We start from the raw sequence: 19,823 nt of genomic DNA, 5'->3' as shown, positions 1-19,823 counted from the left end.
TCTGAAATCTCCTCTCTCACTACAGGTCTCGCCGAGCGAGCAGCTCATGCACTGCAACGCTAGGCGAGACGTAAAAGTGTTAGAAGGAAATGATGTGGCCTTTTTCTTTTTAAACCATTTGTTTATCTGCACAATATGGCGCAACAAGTGGGGAGCACAGTTTGATAAGATAGTGAATCATGTGTAATCTAGCAGCCACCCACATCCTCTCATTTCCTCTTCCCCTGCCGAAAAGACATAAGCCCGCTCATAATGCATTAAATATAATATTCAAACAATTATGAATTGTAAATTAATGAAATGTTCAGAAGTCTTCAGAGAGGAGACAAATGAAGGCATTTACCCTTTTTTTTTTTGGGTGGGGGAGAGAAAGCATGAGAGAGTGTGCGTGCAGGATTGTTTGGAGGAGGTGGTCCTATCCCTCCAAGTTCAATTGCAGACACTCTGGCATTACTGTATTTTAGAGAAATGCATTTGGAAGGGTCTTCACATATTCTACATTATTAGTCTAGAGCAGAGGTCTTCAAACTTTTGTCATCTGAGCACCCCCCATCTAAATCTTTTTACACGTCGAGCCCCCCCACCACCACCAGTTGACAAAAAAGTTCTGGAAGCTGGTACTCTGCATCATTGATTACCATTCCATCCTGCAGAGCCCAGGTGGTAAGGGCAAATATGAAATAAAGAGCTCCACTTCCAGTTTTGAGTAGGACCTGGAAATTGGAGTGCTCAAAAAATGTTAATATATTTTTAGCAGTTTTATATAGCGCGAACATGACCCAAGGGTATTGGAGCACTTTACAGGAGCATCATTCATATTACACAAGCACACATTGACTGGTGCAGGCTCCTAGTGCCTTGACCTTTCCCTGTGTTTTTGTACACATTCATTTTTTGTAAGCACAGGGCAATAAAGTGATATTCCCAGAATCACAGGATGTTGAGCAGACACCAAGAATTGAACCTGGTTCCCCAGCTTCACAGTCATCATCTCTGGCTATTGTGCCACATCCTTGCCCTAGACAAAAATGTAAATGTATTGTATTTATATAGCGCACTTCTACCCGGAGGCCTCGTAGCGCTGTTTTCACACCGCTGTGGAACCCATCCTGGCTTTCCTGTGAAATGTCCACTCCTGGGCACCCCCAAGGTGGAGTGATAATTTATATCCCCACCCGGTCCACGTCAAATAAGGATGTCTACATGGGCGAGGCACTAATTGTTTGAGGGCACCCCCAAGGTGGAGCCAGGCATCCAAGCGCTGCTGTGGCCGTTGTGGAGATTAAGCAAGCTACTGCCCAGAGTCACAGAGTGGGACCCATGATTAGACTAGGCACCGAGGCGAGAATTATCAGGTCCGGGGAAATTGAGTCCAAGAGCCGCCGAGGCGGGAATTGAACCCTGGTCCCGGGCCAGACCTCTGCATCAGGGTCTGCCGCTCTAACCATTGAGCCACGCTTCTCCACATCACTCCTTAAAGGGCCTGAGGTAGATGCCCTTCCGTCCCTGCATCATTTTCAAAACGTTCTGCATCACCAACAAAGCCGCAAGAGCTGTGCACCAGCATCCCCTATCCACCGCAGGCACTGATGAGGCACAGCGAGTCAATACATGCACTGCCAGGCTCGAAAACAAGAAGTACAAACAAAGGAAAGAAAGTAACTCAGGGGTCTAACAAGATCTCTTTCATACACGGCGCGTGAATCCTCATTCATGCAGTGAAGCACTTAAAACCCCACTCTTCAAGGAGGTGAGGACACTCTGGTCCCTGCAGCCATGGGTCCTTTCTTCATCTCACACCGCTATCTCCTTGGTGAAATGAACTCCTGTGCTCTGGACCCTGGTAAGTGCTACTGAAATACTGTTAAAAACTTTCAGATTAATACATACCACGAATCAGCAATATACATGGGTGAAAGACCTACAAAGTATTAAGAATTAGGAGTCCCAACGTGAGTGCCACACTTTCGTTTTTCTAATGGAGGATGCCGCTCTAGCCATTGAGCCACCCTTCTCCACTAGACAAGATATCAGAACAAGCATTGGCGAAGCCAATAGGTCTCGGCATTTAGATAGCTGCAGACGATGGCAATGTAAGCGCATTTGTGTATGGCTCAGGGGTTATTTTTATTGATATACACAAATGTATTACCACTGATTGCTGAGGGCTTCGCCAATGCTTGTTTTAGAAACAGCGAACATGTCTGGAGTTTTTCTTATTAAAGGCAGGTCCCGTTTGGAGGGGGATGGAATGGCCTTTTTAGCACAGAGATGTGAGGGCTCAAAGACACAGGTGACTGTCTTTGAGCCCTCACACATGCACATCTGTGCATGTGTGAAGCCCACACATGCACAGATAGATTATCACAGTCCCTCAGCAGAGCAAAGCCCTCTTGCCTACACATGGGGATGTTCACAATCCCTGGGAGGAGCCAAGGCAAACTCCCACTCTGGCACAGAGTGTCCGGCTATGTTACAAATTAGTTGGGCAGGGGGGTTATTTGCATATTAAGTTTTTTCACAAGAGGCAAATGGGAAAAGAGCGCCCAGAGTGAGCGAGTGGGGAGCAGGTTAGAAACAGAAAAATGAAGGAGAAACGCTAACAAAAAACAAGAGGATGCAGCGTTGGCCCACTGCGGGCCTAGCGTGGGCAAGCTGGACAGGAATTTGGAAGGAATTCAAGACTGAGGAAATAAACAGCAAGCTAAACGGTAGACATATTTTTGAAGCCGATGTTAAGACGGATTGAGAGGCAGGTGCGCACTGCCCATTGGGCTCAAAGGGCTTCAGCCCCCCCCCCCCTTCCCTTCATGTGTTGTCAGCCTGGGCTGAGACAGTTTCTCTGACACACACTCAACCTCACCCGAGTACTTCACAGGTCTTTAAATTACCATTTGCTTATTAACGAGGCTTTCTTGATGTTTCACCCCTGCATTTCCACTCTGCCTATTGTTGGAAGAATTAGCCCCCCCCCCCCAACCCCACCCGAAATTTGACTCTAGTATCTCCTCTGGTGAGTGGTGTATCAGGGGAGAAGAGATGGGCCTGTTTGACCATGTAGTTACGTCAGTTTAGAATGTACGTCTAAACCGAAGGATGTTGTGTTTGTGCACTCAGCGATACCAAAGGGGATAATGGACAGAGCGCTTGAGCAAATCTCCTCTCCAGTCAACTGATCTGGGTTTAATCCATCCTCATTCTTTAGCTCACTCACCACCCCAGTTCAGACATGGCCATATGCAAATCAGTCTGACCCTGTGCCTCATGGGAACAGTCCAGCCCGAACTGCCAAGCCATGTCTTCACTCCATCATCCCTTTTGGTATCGTGTTTGTGCACTCAACTTGCTCCTGAAACAAAGGCCTTTTTCACTAACCGCAAATGTTTCTGTAGTCGTTCTCTGCACCTGAGTGAGAACCCTAGTCTGCTTGAGAACATCATGCTGCTCGGTGTCTGCATACTGCGCATTTGAAGAAACTCTTTGACCCTGAAGGCTGGTGGGAATTCTGTTAAAACAAACATTACCAGAATTACCCTTCTTTGGGCACCTGTGTCCCTCGTGTCCCTCTTTGCTTTAGGCATTTGGGTAGTCACTGAAGCTAAAAAATAAGCATGGTCAGTTTCTGTGGTTTTCTTCAACGCTGACCTCTATGGAGAAACTAATATGCTGGCTCTCAAGCTGCCTCCAGATACTCCCCCAACCTAGTCCAGGTGTCATGCAGGGGTTGATGGCGCAGACCTCTGCCTCCTTGAAGTCCTGCAAGAGAGCAATAAGATTTGTTTGTCTGCCACAGTTGGCGACTAGGTGCACCAAGCGTTTTTTGACAGCTTAGAATTCTTTAAATTGTGTTGCAATTGAATTTATATAGCGCTTACTACCGAGGCATTGAAGCGCTTGCCTTCACACCTTGAGTAGCCCATAAGGGGCTCCTGAAATATGCACGCATGCAGACAGCAGCTGGAGATGTAGCAGCAGCCCGGCTGGCACACTTTCCGCCTAATAGGCGTTGCGTGCATGGAATAAACAAAGAAATGTGACGTGGAACAGTGGAGTGCATCCACCCCCTGAGGGGATGCTGCGCCCTCCAGGGGGGTGCGCCCCACAGTTTGAAGACCTATGGTCTAGAGAAACTGGTATTTAGTGCATTCTAACAAATGTGAGGGATAGAATCAAATATTTTTCTGTTCTAAGTTTTATTTGAGCCAAACAACTAATAATGGTCACCACAGAGCACGCAGAAAATAACAGCAGTTTGACCTTTATTCCTAATTAACATTCCTTTGGCGGTCATGCATGAAGCAGAAAGGAGGCGGCGCCCAATCACAAGAAAGAAAAATAGAGTGACGTGCAAGCCAACTAATGGTAAGTAATAGGCAGGTTCTTAGCCTCTCATTTTTGTTTATAAAAGATTTTGCAAGAACAATGCAAGCGAAACGAAAAAACGGCAGTGGCCGAACATGAAAGATCTCTGAACACCATGTGCTATCTGTCAGCCAACCATGAGTTTTTAGATGAATATTAATGCTTAATACACCCACGAAAAATTATCCGTACATTTGAAATTTACACATTTCTAAATGGGTGACAGCATATACTGGAATAAGAACTTGTACAATGTTTGTATATGTTAAAATTAAAAACTTCATAAACAAGCATTTACAATGCAACGGTTTCGCCTTTGACAAAGTTAGAGCTATTGGCATTGCAAATGACAAATTGTTTATTTTTGTGTTGGTTTTTAAAACAGATAAATAATGGCATTGTCATTTACAATGTCAATAGCTTAATCTTTCGCAAATGCGAGACCTAACAAAAACTAGTGCTTACAGCAATTAATGAACTGAAATTCAACATGCTTAGAGAGCCTCACCTAATCCACCAGGACCGGCCAGCAGGAACTCCTGTCTACTTATACGCTTTACTATAGGCCGCTTCTCCTCGCTGTTGTAAGGGAAGAGGTCCTGTGATGAACCAGTGTTGTAATTCATGATGATGTATTGAGTGGTGAGGGCCAAGCACAAAAAGTGTCCATCCACCGCAAGGGAGCAGGGCTGCTCGGGAGTCACGACTTCCTTGACCATCTGAACGTGATCCTCATAAACCAGGAATATCTGAATGGCACGGCGCTTGGCAGAGATGAGGCACAGCTCTACACAGAAAGGATCTCCGCCGCTTGCAGGGTTTTCATTGAGGGTGAATGCAGTGGCACCCTTTATTCGGGCCCCGGCAGCAGCCACTAGCTCCAGACTACTCATGTCAGCAAGACTGATGACATTATCACACAAAACTAGAAGCCGGTGCAAAGCTGAAGCGGCACGGAGTTCTGTAACTGGCTTCCTTGGGCCCAGTAGTGTTTGCTGCAATTGCCGGGAGCCAGTAAAAGTTGTCAGCCCCGTGGCTGGATGGCTCTTCGCCTCCAGCAGGAAGCGACGGATGCAGCCATCACTTGAACCCAGATACAAATCATGTCCGCAGCACTCGAGCCTTTCGATGCGTAGCTGCTGCTGTCGGGAGTTGTCACCAGAGACAACTGGCACCGCCAGGAGCTCCCGCTCTACGAGGCACGCCAGCTGAAAGGCCTTGACACTCAACGTGGCCTCTCCTCTGATGCACTGAAGTGAAAAAAGGAGAAAATGTAATCAAGGAGGCACGGGCGTGCCTGTCCTGTAGGCACACAAACATACGCCTCGAAAACTGAAAGCGTACAGTCTTCATTAAAACGTCATGCCACGGAAACATAAAATAATAATGAAGAATCCAAAGCCATCTTAACTAGAGTCACCACTGCTCCTCCACTTACACCAACCGTCCGTAAAATCCGCCTGAGCACGTTATTGATCTTTTACGGAACACATTTGCCCGTGATTCCAGTACTTCCGGGTCGCGTGACAGCCAGTCCCACAATACAAAGCAACAAGAGCCGCAGTGCCTCATAGGAAGAGAGGATTCAGAAAAGGGGGGTGGTGATGAACAGAGTGTCTGAATTAAGCAGACCACTCTTACCCAGTCCAAAGATCAGGGCTTGATCCATCACCGTTATTTATCTCACTGCCCCATCCCAGCTCAGAACCTGGCTATATGCAAATTAGTCTGTCCCTGGCCCAGTGCATCATGGGAACAGGGCAGACCAAACTACCAAGCCAATTCTTCACCAGAAAGGAGACAAGCTACCGGGGACCGGTTTCTGGCATTTCAGCCTCTTCGGCCCGGCTTGCTTGAATCCTGATGGAGCAGTGAGAAAGGGACTCATGTCGGAGTATACCCTGCCACACCTATAGTGGCCAAAAACGATTCAGAAAAGGGGGGTGGTGATGAACAGAGTGTCTGAATTAAGCAGACCACTCTTACCCAGTCCAAAGATCAGGGCTTGATCCATCACCGTTATTTATCTCACTGCCCCATCCCAGCTCAGAACCTGGCTATATGCAAATTAGTCTGTCCCTGGCCCAGTGCATCATGGGAACAGGGCAGACCAAACTACCAAGCCAATTCTTCACCAGAAAGGAGACAAGCTACCGGGGACCGGTTTCTGGCATTTCAGCCTCTTCGGCCCGGCTTGCTTGAATCCTGATGGAGCAGTGAGAAAGGGACTCATGTCTGAGTATACCCTGCCACACCTATAGTGGCCAAAAACGATTCAGAAAAGGGGGGTGGTGATTAACAGAGTGTCTGAATTAGGCAGACCACTCTTACCCAGTCCAAAGATCAGGGCTTGATCCATCACCGTTATTTATCTCACTGCCCCATCCCAGCTCAGAACCTGGCTATATGCAAATTAGTCTGTCCCTGGCCCAGTGCATCCCCCCCCCCCCTTACCCCCTTTTCTGAATCATTTTGTCCACCATAAGCGTGGAAGGGTATACTCAGATGTGAGTCCCTTGCTCATTGCACCATCAGGATTCAAGCAAGCCGGGCCGAAGACGCCTGAAATGGCAGAAACCGGTCCCCGGAAGCTTGTTTCCTTCCCAGTACAAGAATTGGCTTGGTAGTTTGGTTTGCCCTGTTCCCATCATGCACTGGGACAGGAACAGACTAATTTGCATATAGCCAAGTTCTGAGCTGGGATGGTGCAGTGAGCTAAAAAACGGTGATGGATCAAGCCCTGATCTTTGGACTGGGTAAGAGTGGTCTGCTTAATTCAGGCACTCTGTTCATCACCACCCCCTTTTCTGAATCATTTTGTCCACCATAAGCGTGGAAGGGTATACTCAGATGTGAGTCCCTTGCTCATTGCACCATCAGGATTCAAGCAAGCCGGGCCGAAGACGCCTGAAATGGCAGAAACCGGTCCCCGGAAGCTTGTTTCCTTCCCAGTACAAGAATTGGCTTGGTAGTTTGGTTTGCCCTGTTCCCATCATGCACTGGGACAGGAACAGACTAATTTGCATATAGCCAAGTTCTGAGCTGGGATGGTGCAGTGAGCTAAAAAACGGTGATGGATCAAGCCCTGATCTTTGGACTGGGTAAGAGTGGTCTGCTTAATTCAGGCACTCTGTTCATCACCACCCCCTTTTCTGAATCATTTTGTCCACCATAAGCGTGGAAGGGTATACTCAGATGTGAGTCCCTTGCTCATTGCACCATCAGGATTCAAGCAAGCCGGGCCGAAGACGCCTGAAATGGCAGAAACCGGTCCCCGGAAGCTTGTTTCCTTCCCAGTACAAGAATTGCCTTGGTAGTTTGGTTTGCCCTGTTCCCATCATGCACTGGGACAGGAACAGACTAATTTGCATATAGCCAAGTTCTGAGCTGGGATGGTGCAGTGAGCTAAAAAACGGTGATGGATCAAGCCCTGATCTTTGGACTGGGTAAGAGTGGTCTGCTTAATTCAGGCACTCTGTTCATCACCACCCCCTTTTCTGAATCATTTTGTCCACCATAAGCGTGGAAGGGTATACTCAGATGTGAGTCCCTTGCTCATTGCACCATCAAGATTCAAGCAAGCCGGGCCGAAGACGCCTGAAATGGCAGAAACCGGTCCCCGGAAGCTTGTTTCCTTCCCAGTACAAGAATTGGCTTGGTAGTTTGGTTTGCCCTGTTCCCATCATGCACTGGGACAGGAACAGACTAATTTGCATATAGCCAAGTTCTGAGCTGGGATGGTGCAGTGAGCTAAAAAACGGTGATGGATCAAGCCCTGATCTTTGGACTGGGTAAGAGTGGTCTGCTTAATTCAGGCACTCTGTTCATCACCACCCCCTTTTCTGAATCATAGGAAGAGAGGGTCAGGACTTCTGAGTCACATCCGGTGCGGAATAATTTGAAAAAATATAAACCTGGGTTCCGTGGGCAGCAGAGAAAAAGGTGTGGATTCTTGCGGGGTAGACTGATGAAAATCAAGGTCTGGCAGTCAACATATACATCTATTTAAAAGAAAAGAACTTGTCAGCAACGGCAAAGATGCAAAAATCGATTCCAGCCACCCTGCCCCAGGGGCCAGTGTACTTAGGTACAACCCCACTGCATGACTGGACATCTCACAGAGTACGAATTTTTGCTTCGCAGTATATGAAGTCAGTATACCAGTCAGTTATCATAAAGTATTATTCTAGTATACAGATGCTTGTTTTCCAATGCAATAAGTCTCGTGTTTACGCGAGTTTCAGCTATTGGCATTGTAAAAAAAAATGCCTTTTATGTTTTGGTTTTCAAAACATAAATAAAGGGCATTGTCATTTACAATGCCAATAGTTTAAAGTTGCGTAAATGCGAGACCTATTGCATTGCAAATGCTTGTTATGTTTTGAAATGTAGCATTTCCAGGGCGGATGAAGAAAAAAGTGTGAGTGGAATGTCAAACCTCACAGTCCCAAAAATAATTGACGTTTGTCAAACGAATTAGAAGGGAATTGTGCAAAATAATTTGTGCTGTGGTGAAAGTCAAGGCATCATAAAGGAAATGGGTTCAAATACATGGCCGTTTTATGATGTAACTGTGTGCTAGAAGCTTCCGTTGGCGCAGCAGGTTCAGATGCACCGGGGCTCTCTTACTCCGGGGCCCATGACCCCCGGGTTACGCTACTGACATGCTCTTCATTATCTCAGTGCCTCTGGGTGTGGGCAGCCGGCCGCCACTGTAATCTTTCCACATGGTCCGTGTTGTCACTCGTCTTTCCGGCCCAAGGAGCCCGCAAGGACCGTTTAACGATAGGGCGGTGTCGTGACATCACACCCCGAGAGCTGAACGAAAGTGAGCCACTGAAGGATGTGGCCTCTGGTATCCTTTCCACTTACGCAACGATTTGCAATTTCCCTTTTCTCCCTATTTTAAATAGCTGCTCCTCGGTGCTGTCCCATACAGCCCACAGGCAGTCCAAGGTAAGTGCCCCGTCTTGTTTCTGGCTTCTACGCGTTAGTGTTTTTTTTCGGCTCTGTATATTTTTTTGTTGTTCCTAGTTTCTAGTGATAGAAGAAGCATTCCTGAATGTAAAAAGCCACACTGCTGATGGTTGGTTGTTGGTTGATATAAAAAGCCCTGAATGTATATATTGGCTGCCTTTGACAAACCATGTGAGCTTCGTCTGGTAACCCTTATTACTGGTTGCTTTTGAACACTTCTAAAGTCCGAATAGGGGCAAAGTTCCTTTGGGGGAGAGGGATGCTTTGTACAAAGTTTCTGAAGAACATTGCAGAGAGACAGAATAGGTTTTCCACATCAACTTGAACAACGTCATACGGAAGTGGACAGTATCCCATTGCTACTTAGCTAATACGAGGTAATGCTGCGGCTGGCATTTGTATAGCGCTCCCCATCTTCGCCATGGCATCGTAGCGCTATCCCGGTCTGGGCGCCCTTTCCAACAGACCTTGGAGTACCATCACACGACTGTGTACGTTTCCTGGTGTTTGGTTTTTCAAACCAGAAATGATAACAGAATAAATTAAACTGTGGTGAGGGAGACGCATGGTTCAGAGTACAACTTTCTAAAACAAACCTCTGGCTACAAACATGTCTTAAACCCCTGCAGTTTTACAAAGCATGTATTACTCGCACTGAACCGATTCTTAACTGCTCACATAACTGAACTGAGGCACAGGGAGACAGCAGTACTTACTTACCTTTGTAAAACGGAAAAAAGAGCTGGGCCCTCGTCAGGAGGCCACTGTAGCTTGCACCAGCTAAAGCACGAGCTTCACATTAAGCGCTGGGAGATAGTGATCTGCCCAGAATCACGCGATTCCCTGAAGTGCGGAAGCCAATATCAGAATGCAGAGCTTCCAGATCCTTCAGCGAACAGATTTAACCACATGACCACACCTCCGCCATTCATGAGTGGGTAGCATTCTGGATCAGTAGATGGTTGGCTAATCCTTGCCCAACTAATAGTTCGTGTTTTATACCACATTGTCACATTTGTATACAGGGCACAAGTCCTAAAAAAAGTCAGGTCCCGGGCCGTGCTGTGATTGGCTGACATCACGGGGGTGTCCCGGGCCGGCAGCCAATCACAGCACGGCCCGGGACACACGGCAGCAAGGGGCGGGGCTTAAAAAAGACCCAGAAACGCCCCCGAATCGCGTTTTCACGGAAATACGTGATTGACAGCCAATCTCTTCCAATGGCTAGCCTCCATTTATGGAGCTAGCCAATGGAAGAAGGGGCGGTTTCAAGTCCCCACTATAGAGATAACATTAGATTTCGCCTGGGCGGAGCAACTGCTACGCAGTTGCAACGCCAGGACGAAACCTAAAAACGAGCTCCATTTTCAAAGTGCTTATCTGCCATTTGTGTACTACTGCCCTAACCACAATAAAGTAGCAAACAGTTGGCGCATTTAGTGTAAATTGGGTAATGTCATCTTGCAGGATGAACTGGTCCCATTAGTTAAAGACACATCTTGCATGTACATTTCACAATCCATTTAACTACTACTAAACCCCCCCCCAAAAAATCGTAATATCTAAATATTAACTGGGTTTCTCTGCAGTCCAAGGCTTTGTGTTACTCTTCAGGATTAACGCAATCAGTGCTCCCAATGATCTCCATCTGGAATGTACCTGGTGTTTCAGCATGACAATATTATGTATGAAATGTGTACAATTACGTACAAACATCCCTCCATTTCAAGCACAAGGGTAAAACACAATGCGCAGTACCATCATAAACAACTTACCATCTGCAACCTTTTTTATCTGTTGTAGTACAACATATTTTGCAAAGTTGAACATTAGGAAAATGAATTTAGGACCACCGGGGGAAAGAAATAATGATGCCACAACTTGTGGAAATTCACTGCCACACTCATCCTGTGGAAAAGAAGAATGTCGATATTGTTACAACAAGTAACACCAAAAGGGTTTGGCAAAAACGCAGTAAGGCTGCGCCACATATCAATCTAAACAAAACGAAAATGCCAATACTGCCATACACATTCAGCTATTTTGATGCACAATGAAATTAAACAACTGTCGCATATACACAAGACGCAAATGTGTCTGTTTGAATCTTTTATTTTTTTTAATTATTTTTATCAAAATTCAAAGTTTCTTTTTATTTGGAGAGAGGGGTACACTATTTACAAAATGGGGGGGGAGGGGAATCTCATTAGGAAGTTGGAAGTGCAGAGTGTCACCCGGAACTAGAAAACGTATCTCATTCGTACACACTGTATTACACATCCATCATTTATACTGTGAAATTTTCATACCAACATTCTTACTGTCATTTATGAACACACCAGAAAATGAATAGAAAAGGTGAATGGTGCAAGAAGGGGGAAGAAAGCAAAAGAGTCAAAATTGGGGGGAAAAATCAAATTAGATAAAACAGAAGGGCCTCACCAAGGTTCCGCAGAACCCGTAACTTTAGTTGGTGGGGGGATATTGTTAGTTTGCAATGATATTTACATCACATTTGAAATTGGGCCATCGCATCTATTTACAATCTAAATATTCCACAATTCTATTAAACATAAAGATTGGCCTCCTGTACACAGAGGGTCGACGCGTTTCGAAACCCCTTTACTGTGGGGATTCTCCTCAGGACCTCGTGGGGTTCAGTCCTGTGAAAGAAACAACAACTTACTAAACCGAACTAGCACCCTCAACTTATAGACAGACAAGCACAACCTAGAAAGTTACCTCGTCTTCTTTGTGGATTTCACAAGTTGCTATTATCGATGGTAGCACTGCTTTCTGTCGTAGACTCAATTGTCCATCTGTTCTGTTAACAAAAACTTCACGGTCAACTGCACTATAAAACGCACTTTGAAAAAGCACTGTGATAATCACCTACTAAAGCGTGTGTCGAGCGCACAATTAAATTACCTGCAATCTCAGGCGAACAGATGTAAAACCTGATATGTTCTTTCAGCGTTTTTTTCAATTCAATTCCTGCAGTGGGCGGAAAGGAAAATGAACGCCTAATTTAATCATTGCACAACGGTTGTGACCTGTGTCATCTTACATGTGCCACATGTCTCTAAGAGAGTGCATTCTTGGGTGCATGAGGGGCTGTCATCAGCCTGGCTCACCTTGTTTGGAAAAAGAAATCCTCTCCCTCGCTCGGTGTTTCTCAATCTGCCGTCGCGTTAGGGGCCATCACTCTCGACGGATCATATGACGCCAGCGTTAGACGCGGAGTCATCTGGGAATCGTAGTTGTTATTGCGGCAAAATTATTTTAGTCCTATTCGTATTTTCAAGTCCAAACCGATGTTTGTTGGATAAAATTGTTCATAGTGGCACATATTGAATGTCATTGGCCTGGTCAATGAATCAACGGCGCTTGATGTTTCTCTATGAGCACCGTAGTGCATGTTGGGCAATGTAGTTATTGATTCGTGTAGTTCGCGGTGACTTAGGACCTTCTTAGGTCCGTGTGATTAATGAAAAAGACAATGTTTTTCCGTGAAGGTTATAGTGCATGCTGGGCGATGTAGTTGGTGAAGTCTTTCTCGTTTCATAGGGGGACTCACCATGTTGAATGGACAGTGTAAACAGATTTAAAAGGTCATAAATGGTATAATTCAGACATCTCATTTAATCCTGTAACTGCATAATTATATTTTAAAATGAGAATTGCCTCTCGTGTTGATAATTTCGCTTCCAAGTCAAAGGGGAGGTGACTTGGAAGCGAAATTATCAACACGAGAGGCAATTCTCATTTTAAAATATAATTCTACAGTTACAGGATTAAATGAGATGTCTGAATTATACCATTTATGACCTTTTAAATCTGTTTACACTGTCCATTCAACATGGTGAGTCCCGCTATGAAACGAGAAAGACTTCACCAACTACATCGCCCAGCATGCACTATAACCTTCACGGAAAAACATTGAGTCTTTTTCATTAATCACACGGACCTAAGAAGGTCCTAAGTCACCGCGAACTACACGAATCAATAACTACATTGCCCAACATGCACTACGGTGCTCATAGAGAAACATCAAGCGCCGTTGATTCATTGACCAGGCCAATGACATTCAATATGTGCCACTATGAACAATTTTATCCAACAAACATCTGTTTGGACTTGAAAATACGAATAGGACTAAAATAATTTTGCCGCAATAACAACTACGATTCCCAGATGACTCAGCGTCTAACGCTGGCGTCATATGATCCGTCGAGAGTGATGGCCCCTAACGCGACGGCAGATTGAGGAACGCCGAGCGAGGGAGAGGATTTCTTTTTCCAAACAAGGTGAGCCTGGCTGATGACAGCCCCTCATGCACCCAAGAATGCACTCTTAGAGACATGTGGCACATGTAAGATGACACAGGTCACAACCGTTTTGCAATGATTAAATTAGGCGTTCATTTTCCTTTCCGCCCACTGCAGGAGTTGAATTGAAAAAAACGCTGAAAGAACATATCAGGTTTTACATCTGTTCGCCTGAGATTGCAGGTAATTTAATTGTGCGCTCGACACACACTTTAGTAGGTGATTATCACAGTGCTTTTTCAAAGTGCGTTTTATAGTGCAGTTGACAGTGAAGTTTTTGTTAACAGAACAGATGGACAATTGAGTCTACGACAGAAAGCAGTGCTACCATCGATAATAGCAACTTGTGAAATCCACAAAGAAGACGAGGTAACTTTCTAGGTTGTGCTTGTCTGTCTATAAGTTGAGGGTGCTAGTTCAGGAGTTCGGTTTAGTAAGTTGTTGTTGTTTCTTTCACAGGACTGAACCCCACGAGGTCCTGAGGAGAATCCCCACAGTAAAGGGGTTTCGAAACGCGTCGACCCTCTGTGTACAGGAGGCCAATCTTTATGTTGAATAGAATTGTGTAATATTTAGATTGTAAATAGATGCGATGGCCCAATTTCAAATGTGATGTAAATATCATTGCAAACTAACAATATCCCCCCCACCAACTAAAGTTACGGGTTCTGCGGAACCTTGGTGAGGCCCTTCTGTTTTATCTAATTTGATTTTTCCCCCCAATTTTGACTCTTTTGCTTTCTTCCCCCTTCTTGCACCATTCACCTTTTCTATTCATTTTCTGGTGTGTTCATAAATGACAGTAAGAATGTTGGTATGAAAATTTCACAGTATAAATGATGGATGTGTAATACAGTGTGTACGAATGAGATACGTTTTCTAGTTCCGGGTGACACTCTGCACTTCTTCCAACTTCCTAATGAGATTCCCCTCCCCCCATTTTGTAAATAGTGTACCCCTCTCTCCAAATAAAAAGAAACTTTGAATTTTGATAAAAATAATTTAAAAAGAATAAAAGATTCATACAGACACATTTGCGATATTGTTACAAGGCACGATATTGTTACAAGGTAGAATGACAATTTGCACTTAGAGAGCATAGAACACATTTTTTATACGATACATCATTTTCCAACTAAAAGGATCCATTATACATTTGTTGTTTTCACTCAATGAGACTTGTTAAATTTCTAACAAAACAAAAATGTTGGCAGAAACAGATGTAATTAACCTTTTACCAACCACAATGGAAAGATCAAATGAGGTAAAGGGGGAAGTCACATTGCAGATGTGCTCTGTTCTGATCTTAAGAAATCAAGCAAACAAGGTGGCAGCAAAAACTGCAACAAGGCCACAGTGCAAGTGCTGAAGGATTTATGAATGCATCGGGAAATGCATCATCAGGGATGTTTTAACAAGAGCAAACACAAAATGCCACAATGCACACACATCATGTAGTTTGAACTCAATAATTGAAAATTAGTAATGTTATTCTGTTGTATAGATTAATAATTTTTCATTCTGTGATCATGGAAAATCAATTCCTTATGGAATTTAAGACAAAAAACAGTTTTCATATAGTACTTTAAACCTCCCATCCGAAGCTTCAACCCACAGTAAATACAAATATTGTCAGCTCAAAATATTCCAGCAAATGCCATGTTAAGTACTAAAAGCAATGCTACACACATTTTCAAATTATCAAACAAACCAAACAAAAAAATCTGTGCTAAATTGCATTTTTTTAACTAAAAAGCTTATGGTTTTCTTGGTAAGGGAGAGATCCCCTGTTATATAGATTTGAGGAGTCAAACTTCAGCACAAAACCATTATGTGTCAACTCAATACAGCTCTTTAAAATAACATTTGAAACATAAATCCATCTCAAATTCTAATCCTAAATAATGGTATACGCTTCTCATAATCTAGGTACACAAAAAAAAATTCGCCAAACATAGCTACAGAACCACCTTGTATCAGTATATATGTGAAAATAATCCCAAAACCTCAGCAACAGCAAATGTTTGTGTTTTATGTTTACATCCTTCCTAGTGCCCTTCGAAGCAACCCTCAAAACTTTAAATGTATTGTACCTCTAAGCTCACAAAATAGATAATGACTCAATTTGGACACAAAAATTACTTTATTCTACTGCGTTGTACAGGAGATTACATGGTGGCGCCTAATCTCAAGGAAGCCGATGTTTGCATCCAAATTTTTCCAGCACACCATTGCTACCTCAAGGTTTGTGGTTGGTGGGCAACACTATCAGTTCAAAATTCTGCCGTTTGGAGTGCCAGTGGAAAGGCTCTTTACGAAGTGCTTAGCAGCAATCACAGTACCATTCATATTTCCATATCTAGACATATCTAGATGATGGGCTGACAGAGCACCAGCTGCCAGCAATTCCCAGCACAAACTAAAGCAACCGTCTTGTTCTATACAGGTTAGGATTTACAGTCAACACCATGTCTCTGCCCTCAGGAGATTCAGCCCTCCATGGGAGATGTTTTTAACTGCCACGGCAAAACACATACCAATCAAAAGGTGGTGATGGTAATTCAACAGATGTGCTTTTTCAGACATGACATCCCTCAACAATAAGCAGGATTACGAAACGGTTGATTGCCACAGTGCCGCATGAATAGCGCAACATGCACCCATTACTAGTGCGTGTCAAGGCAATGGTCACAAGCGTTGGGTCAATGGGATGATCTTGTATTCGTAGACAAACTTCAGCACAGTCTCAAGTAGTGTACCGATGAGAACTTGTTGTGGGGCAGTTTCTGGACCCTCAGCTGTGTGCAAGTGTTTTTTATCTTACTTAAATTACCATAGATGTATCACTCAAGGGGTGGGAACACATCTAAAGGACATGACTGTTCTGAGTACCTGGAAGCAAGAACAAAGATGGTGACATCAACTTTCTAGAGTTGACGGCAACTAGGTTAGCACTCAAAGCATTTTAGGTCTGACTTAAAAGAAAAATGCCCTAATGAGAACAGACAATATGAATGTCATACGAAACATACAGAAACCAGGGGGTGTTCACTCATGCCAGCTGTCAGCATTAGCCCAAATAATTTGGCCCTAGGCTGCTTTTCATCAGATTCAACTCTTAACGGAACATCTCTAAATGGTGGACAAGAAAGTAGGAGATGAATTAAAAGAAGGGAGACACCCACAATCTGTATGTTGTTGCAGAAAACCCAAATGCTTCATCTCCAAGCACTCACACCCACAGTCCATGGGCAATGCCCATGGCCACTTACGACGTTATATCAAACATGCCCCAAGTGGCCGTGAGTAGGCCAAGATGTGTGTCTTACGCTCACTGTGCTACTGGAACCAATCTGAATCGGATTGAAGAGGCTCAAACAGGCTGAAACCAGTCTTGGCCTGCATGTGTTCCAGTTCAGAGCTCCTTGGCAGTCTGAGCAGTATTGTTCCTATTAGACCAGGACCATGGCTGATGTGCATATGGCTCGGTCTAATCTTTGGTGGCACGGGGTCCAAAAGGCAAAGAGATAGAATGCTACTAGACATTGCCAAGTGGTAAGACTATTCATAAGCATTACTATTGGTACCTTTTGTGTTTGCTGATAGCCTTAGGTACACTGCAATTATACAGTTTTGCATGTCCAGAATTACTATGAACAGAGATTATCTACGTCAGCAGCCAGTACAATCATATGTAGGTTCAAATTGTGGCTTGCACAGTCTAAGGGCCAGGGACTATTAGGACAGGGAGCCATTAAAGCATCAGCAATTTATATTATTTTTAAACATTGCACCAACTGTGTCTGGGTAGTATCCAAGACCGCAGTCGAGGTCAAGAAGGGCCATATGTGTCACCAGAACTGGGCAAACAAATAGCAGTTTGTAAAAATCCTCAATAAGAAGTTAACACAATGAAGCACCAGCATTATCTTTCAAAATACAGTACTTACAGAGATGCTCCTCAGCCACTCGCAGCACAGCTTTCTGAACTCTGCATCCCTCTTTTTGTCCATAGGAGGCCAACAATACCTGTTAATTTCCACACAAAAAAAGGAAACAATTCACTGTATGAAAGAGTGTTTGCAAAGCTGAGGAACACAGCTAAAGGCTTCAGTTATTATATCTCAATCACGAGTGTGCACAGACTGTATGGGAAAAGATTGCAAGGCTTGCGAACTAACGAACCGTTGTATTATGAACTAGCAACTTAACACAAACAGCACGTATATTAGTGAGGGGAAAGCATCACAGCCACTTCAACATTCATAAACTACACAGACAGAGCCAGAAAAGGTGACCTCTCCAAAATGTTCTATATTACAGTAACATACGTGTTTATCACCTTGTTTATAAGATTCCAAGAATACAAAGATTGCTAAACAAATAAGACCGGTCATCTTCCCATCATTTACATGTCACAGAAACCTATAACGGATACTGAAAACAAGACCCCTATTGGACATTTGGTAACATGAGGATTACATTCCCACTACGTCTGCAGACTTCTTGGTTTCTGCCTCATGAAACAACAGAAACAAAACACAGAACTTAAAATAGAATACAAATAAGAGAAATGAGCCATACCTCACTTCAGGCAGATCTTCCAAAAACAAAGATTACGCAAATGAAGTCTCTAACCCCAATTATATCACCTTCACGTATCGCCAGTAAAAATACCATTTAAAAATAACAAGACTTATGAAAACACAGAGTTTGCCCTAGAGCATATTGGTGCTCAATAGACTAAGAACAGGTCACAGACAACAACCAGCAATACCCTTCAATGATATTAATGTAGGAAGGTCTGCGGAGCCTTTCAACAGCACATGTTAAGACTCAGTGGCTTTGATCTGAAGTAGGTTGCACCATAACCATGACCCCAGTTATTAAAGAGCTCAAACTCATCCTACCTTTCCCAACTTTGGGTAAAACGGCGATCTCTGTGGGATATATATTGAATAAGATTGCCAGAGGATGTTTTTGGGATCCTAGAATACCCTAAGCATAAGACTTAGATTTAAACAGGATTTTCTGTCTGAGAGGAGCCAATGCTGTTCCCTTCTTACTTAAGAAACAGGCCTTAATGTATTAAATGAAGATTCTAGAAGACCTAGACACTGTATATTGTGATAGTCAATTCTGGATACAGTACACACCGATAATGCTGGCTTGGTGTTAATGTCGTATTAAAGGAAAGATATTTTTAATAACTTTCAATTAACAAAAACATGATGATGGGCATCGATTTGATGACTCGATGGACAAATTGTCGTCTACATGGGCAGAGTGATTTTACTGTGCACACTGAGAAAGGCGCTAACCCCATGGAACGAGGCCAAAGGCAGCCTTCACCTGGTCAAGCTGTTTTCCACCAACAACAGCTCTATTTTGTTGATGCCAAGTTGCAGAAAGTTATATGGTCATCCAGGATTATACTGCAACAAGGCATGATATTCGATTATCTGCAGATGTTGGGGCATTTTGACCCAGTCTTATTATCCCTTGCATTTCCTTCCCATAGGACACTACTATACAGCAAAAGGAGTTAATGGGTGGAAGGACCAGTGAAACATTAAATGTTGAGGGCGATAAAGACAACCCCAGGGGTAGTCTGCATGATGCTCCCTGCTAAGTCTAGTTGTATGCAGTTATCACTATGTAAGATTGATTCTCAAAAAGAGAGCTAGATCAACTTAGTACATCCCTCTTTATTCCTAGACTCCTGGGGCGTTTGTGGGAGCGGAACCTTTACAGACTAAATGCTATGAACACTCAAAACTGCAGAGTTATACAGAATAGCCAAAAAACAAAATCAATACAAGTCTAAAATTTGCAGCAAAATCATTAGAGTGCAACAGCATCCCTATTAGCATCAAGGAAAACGCAAAAATCTTCCGTTAGATTTCCAAGGAAAATGGACAGCATCTCTAGTGGAAAAGGAAGTCTCAGGAAAATGCGACTACCTTAAAAGCAAGAGGTTCTTATACACATTTCTTACATATGTAATTAGCTAAATGCACAGATTCAGCAGGGCATGACTATAAGTAACCATTATTTAATAAATCAGAGCTTTCAATGTCACATTAACGACACAAGCACTCTCATTTCTAATTCACTTTCAGCAGCATCAGCAACACGTTGTAATAAGAAGTTCAA

The 19,823-nt window shown here is 43.8% G+C and overlaps 1 protein-coding gene across 2 annotated transcripts in view; it reads right to left on the bottom strand.

Annotated features, from left to right (window-relative positions):
• Nucleotides 1-19,823, bottom strand: part of HAUS6 (HAUS augmin like complex subunit 6) — a 393,765-nt gene that overhangs the window by 294,230 nt on the left and 79,712 nt on the right. For both annotated transcript variants that reach the window (XM_078675970.1, XM_078675969.1), the window contains exons 3-4: nt 17,618-17,696; nt 11,115-11,247 (exon numbers count right to left, since the gene is read on the bottom strand). In XM_078675970.1, the coding sequence (XP_078532096.1) occupies nt 11,115-11,247; nt 17,618-17,696 (212 nt within the window). The remainder of the gene's footprint in view (nt 1-11,114; nt 11,248-17,617; nt 17,697-19,823) is intronic.

The sequence above is a fragment of the Lissotriton helveticus genome, chromosome 2_1 (assembly GCF_964261635.1).
Source record: "Lissotriton helveticus chromosome 2_1, aLisHel1.1, whole genome shotgun sequence".
Classification (NCBI taxonomy): Eukaryota; Metazoa; Chordata; class Amphibia; order Caudata; family Salamandridae; genus Lissotriton; species Lissotriton helveticus.
This window is presented reverse-complemented; position numbering and strand designations above follow the sequence as displayed.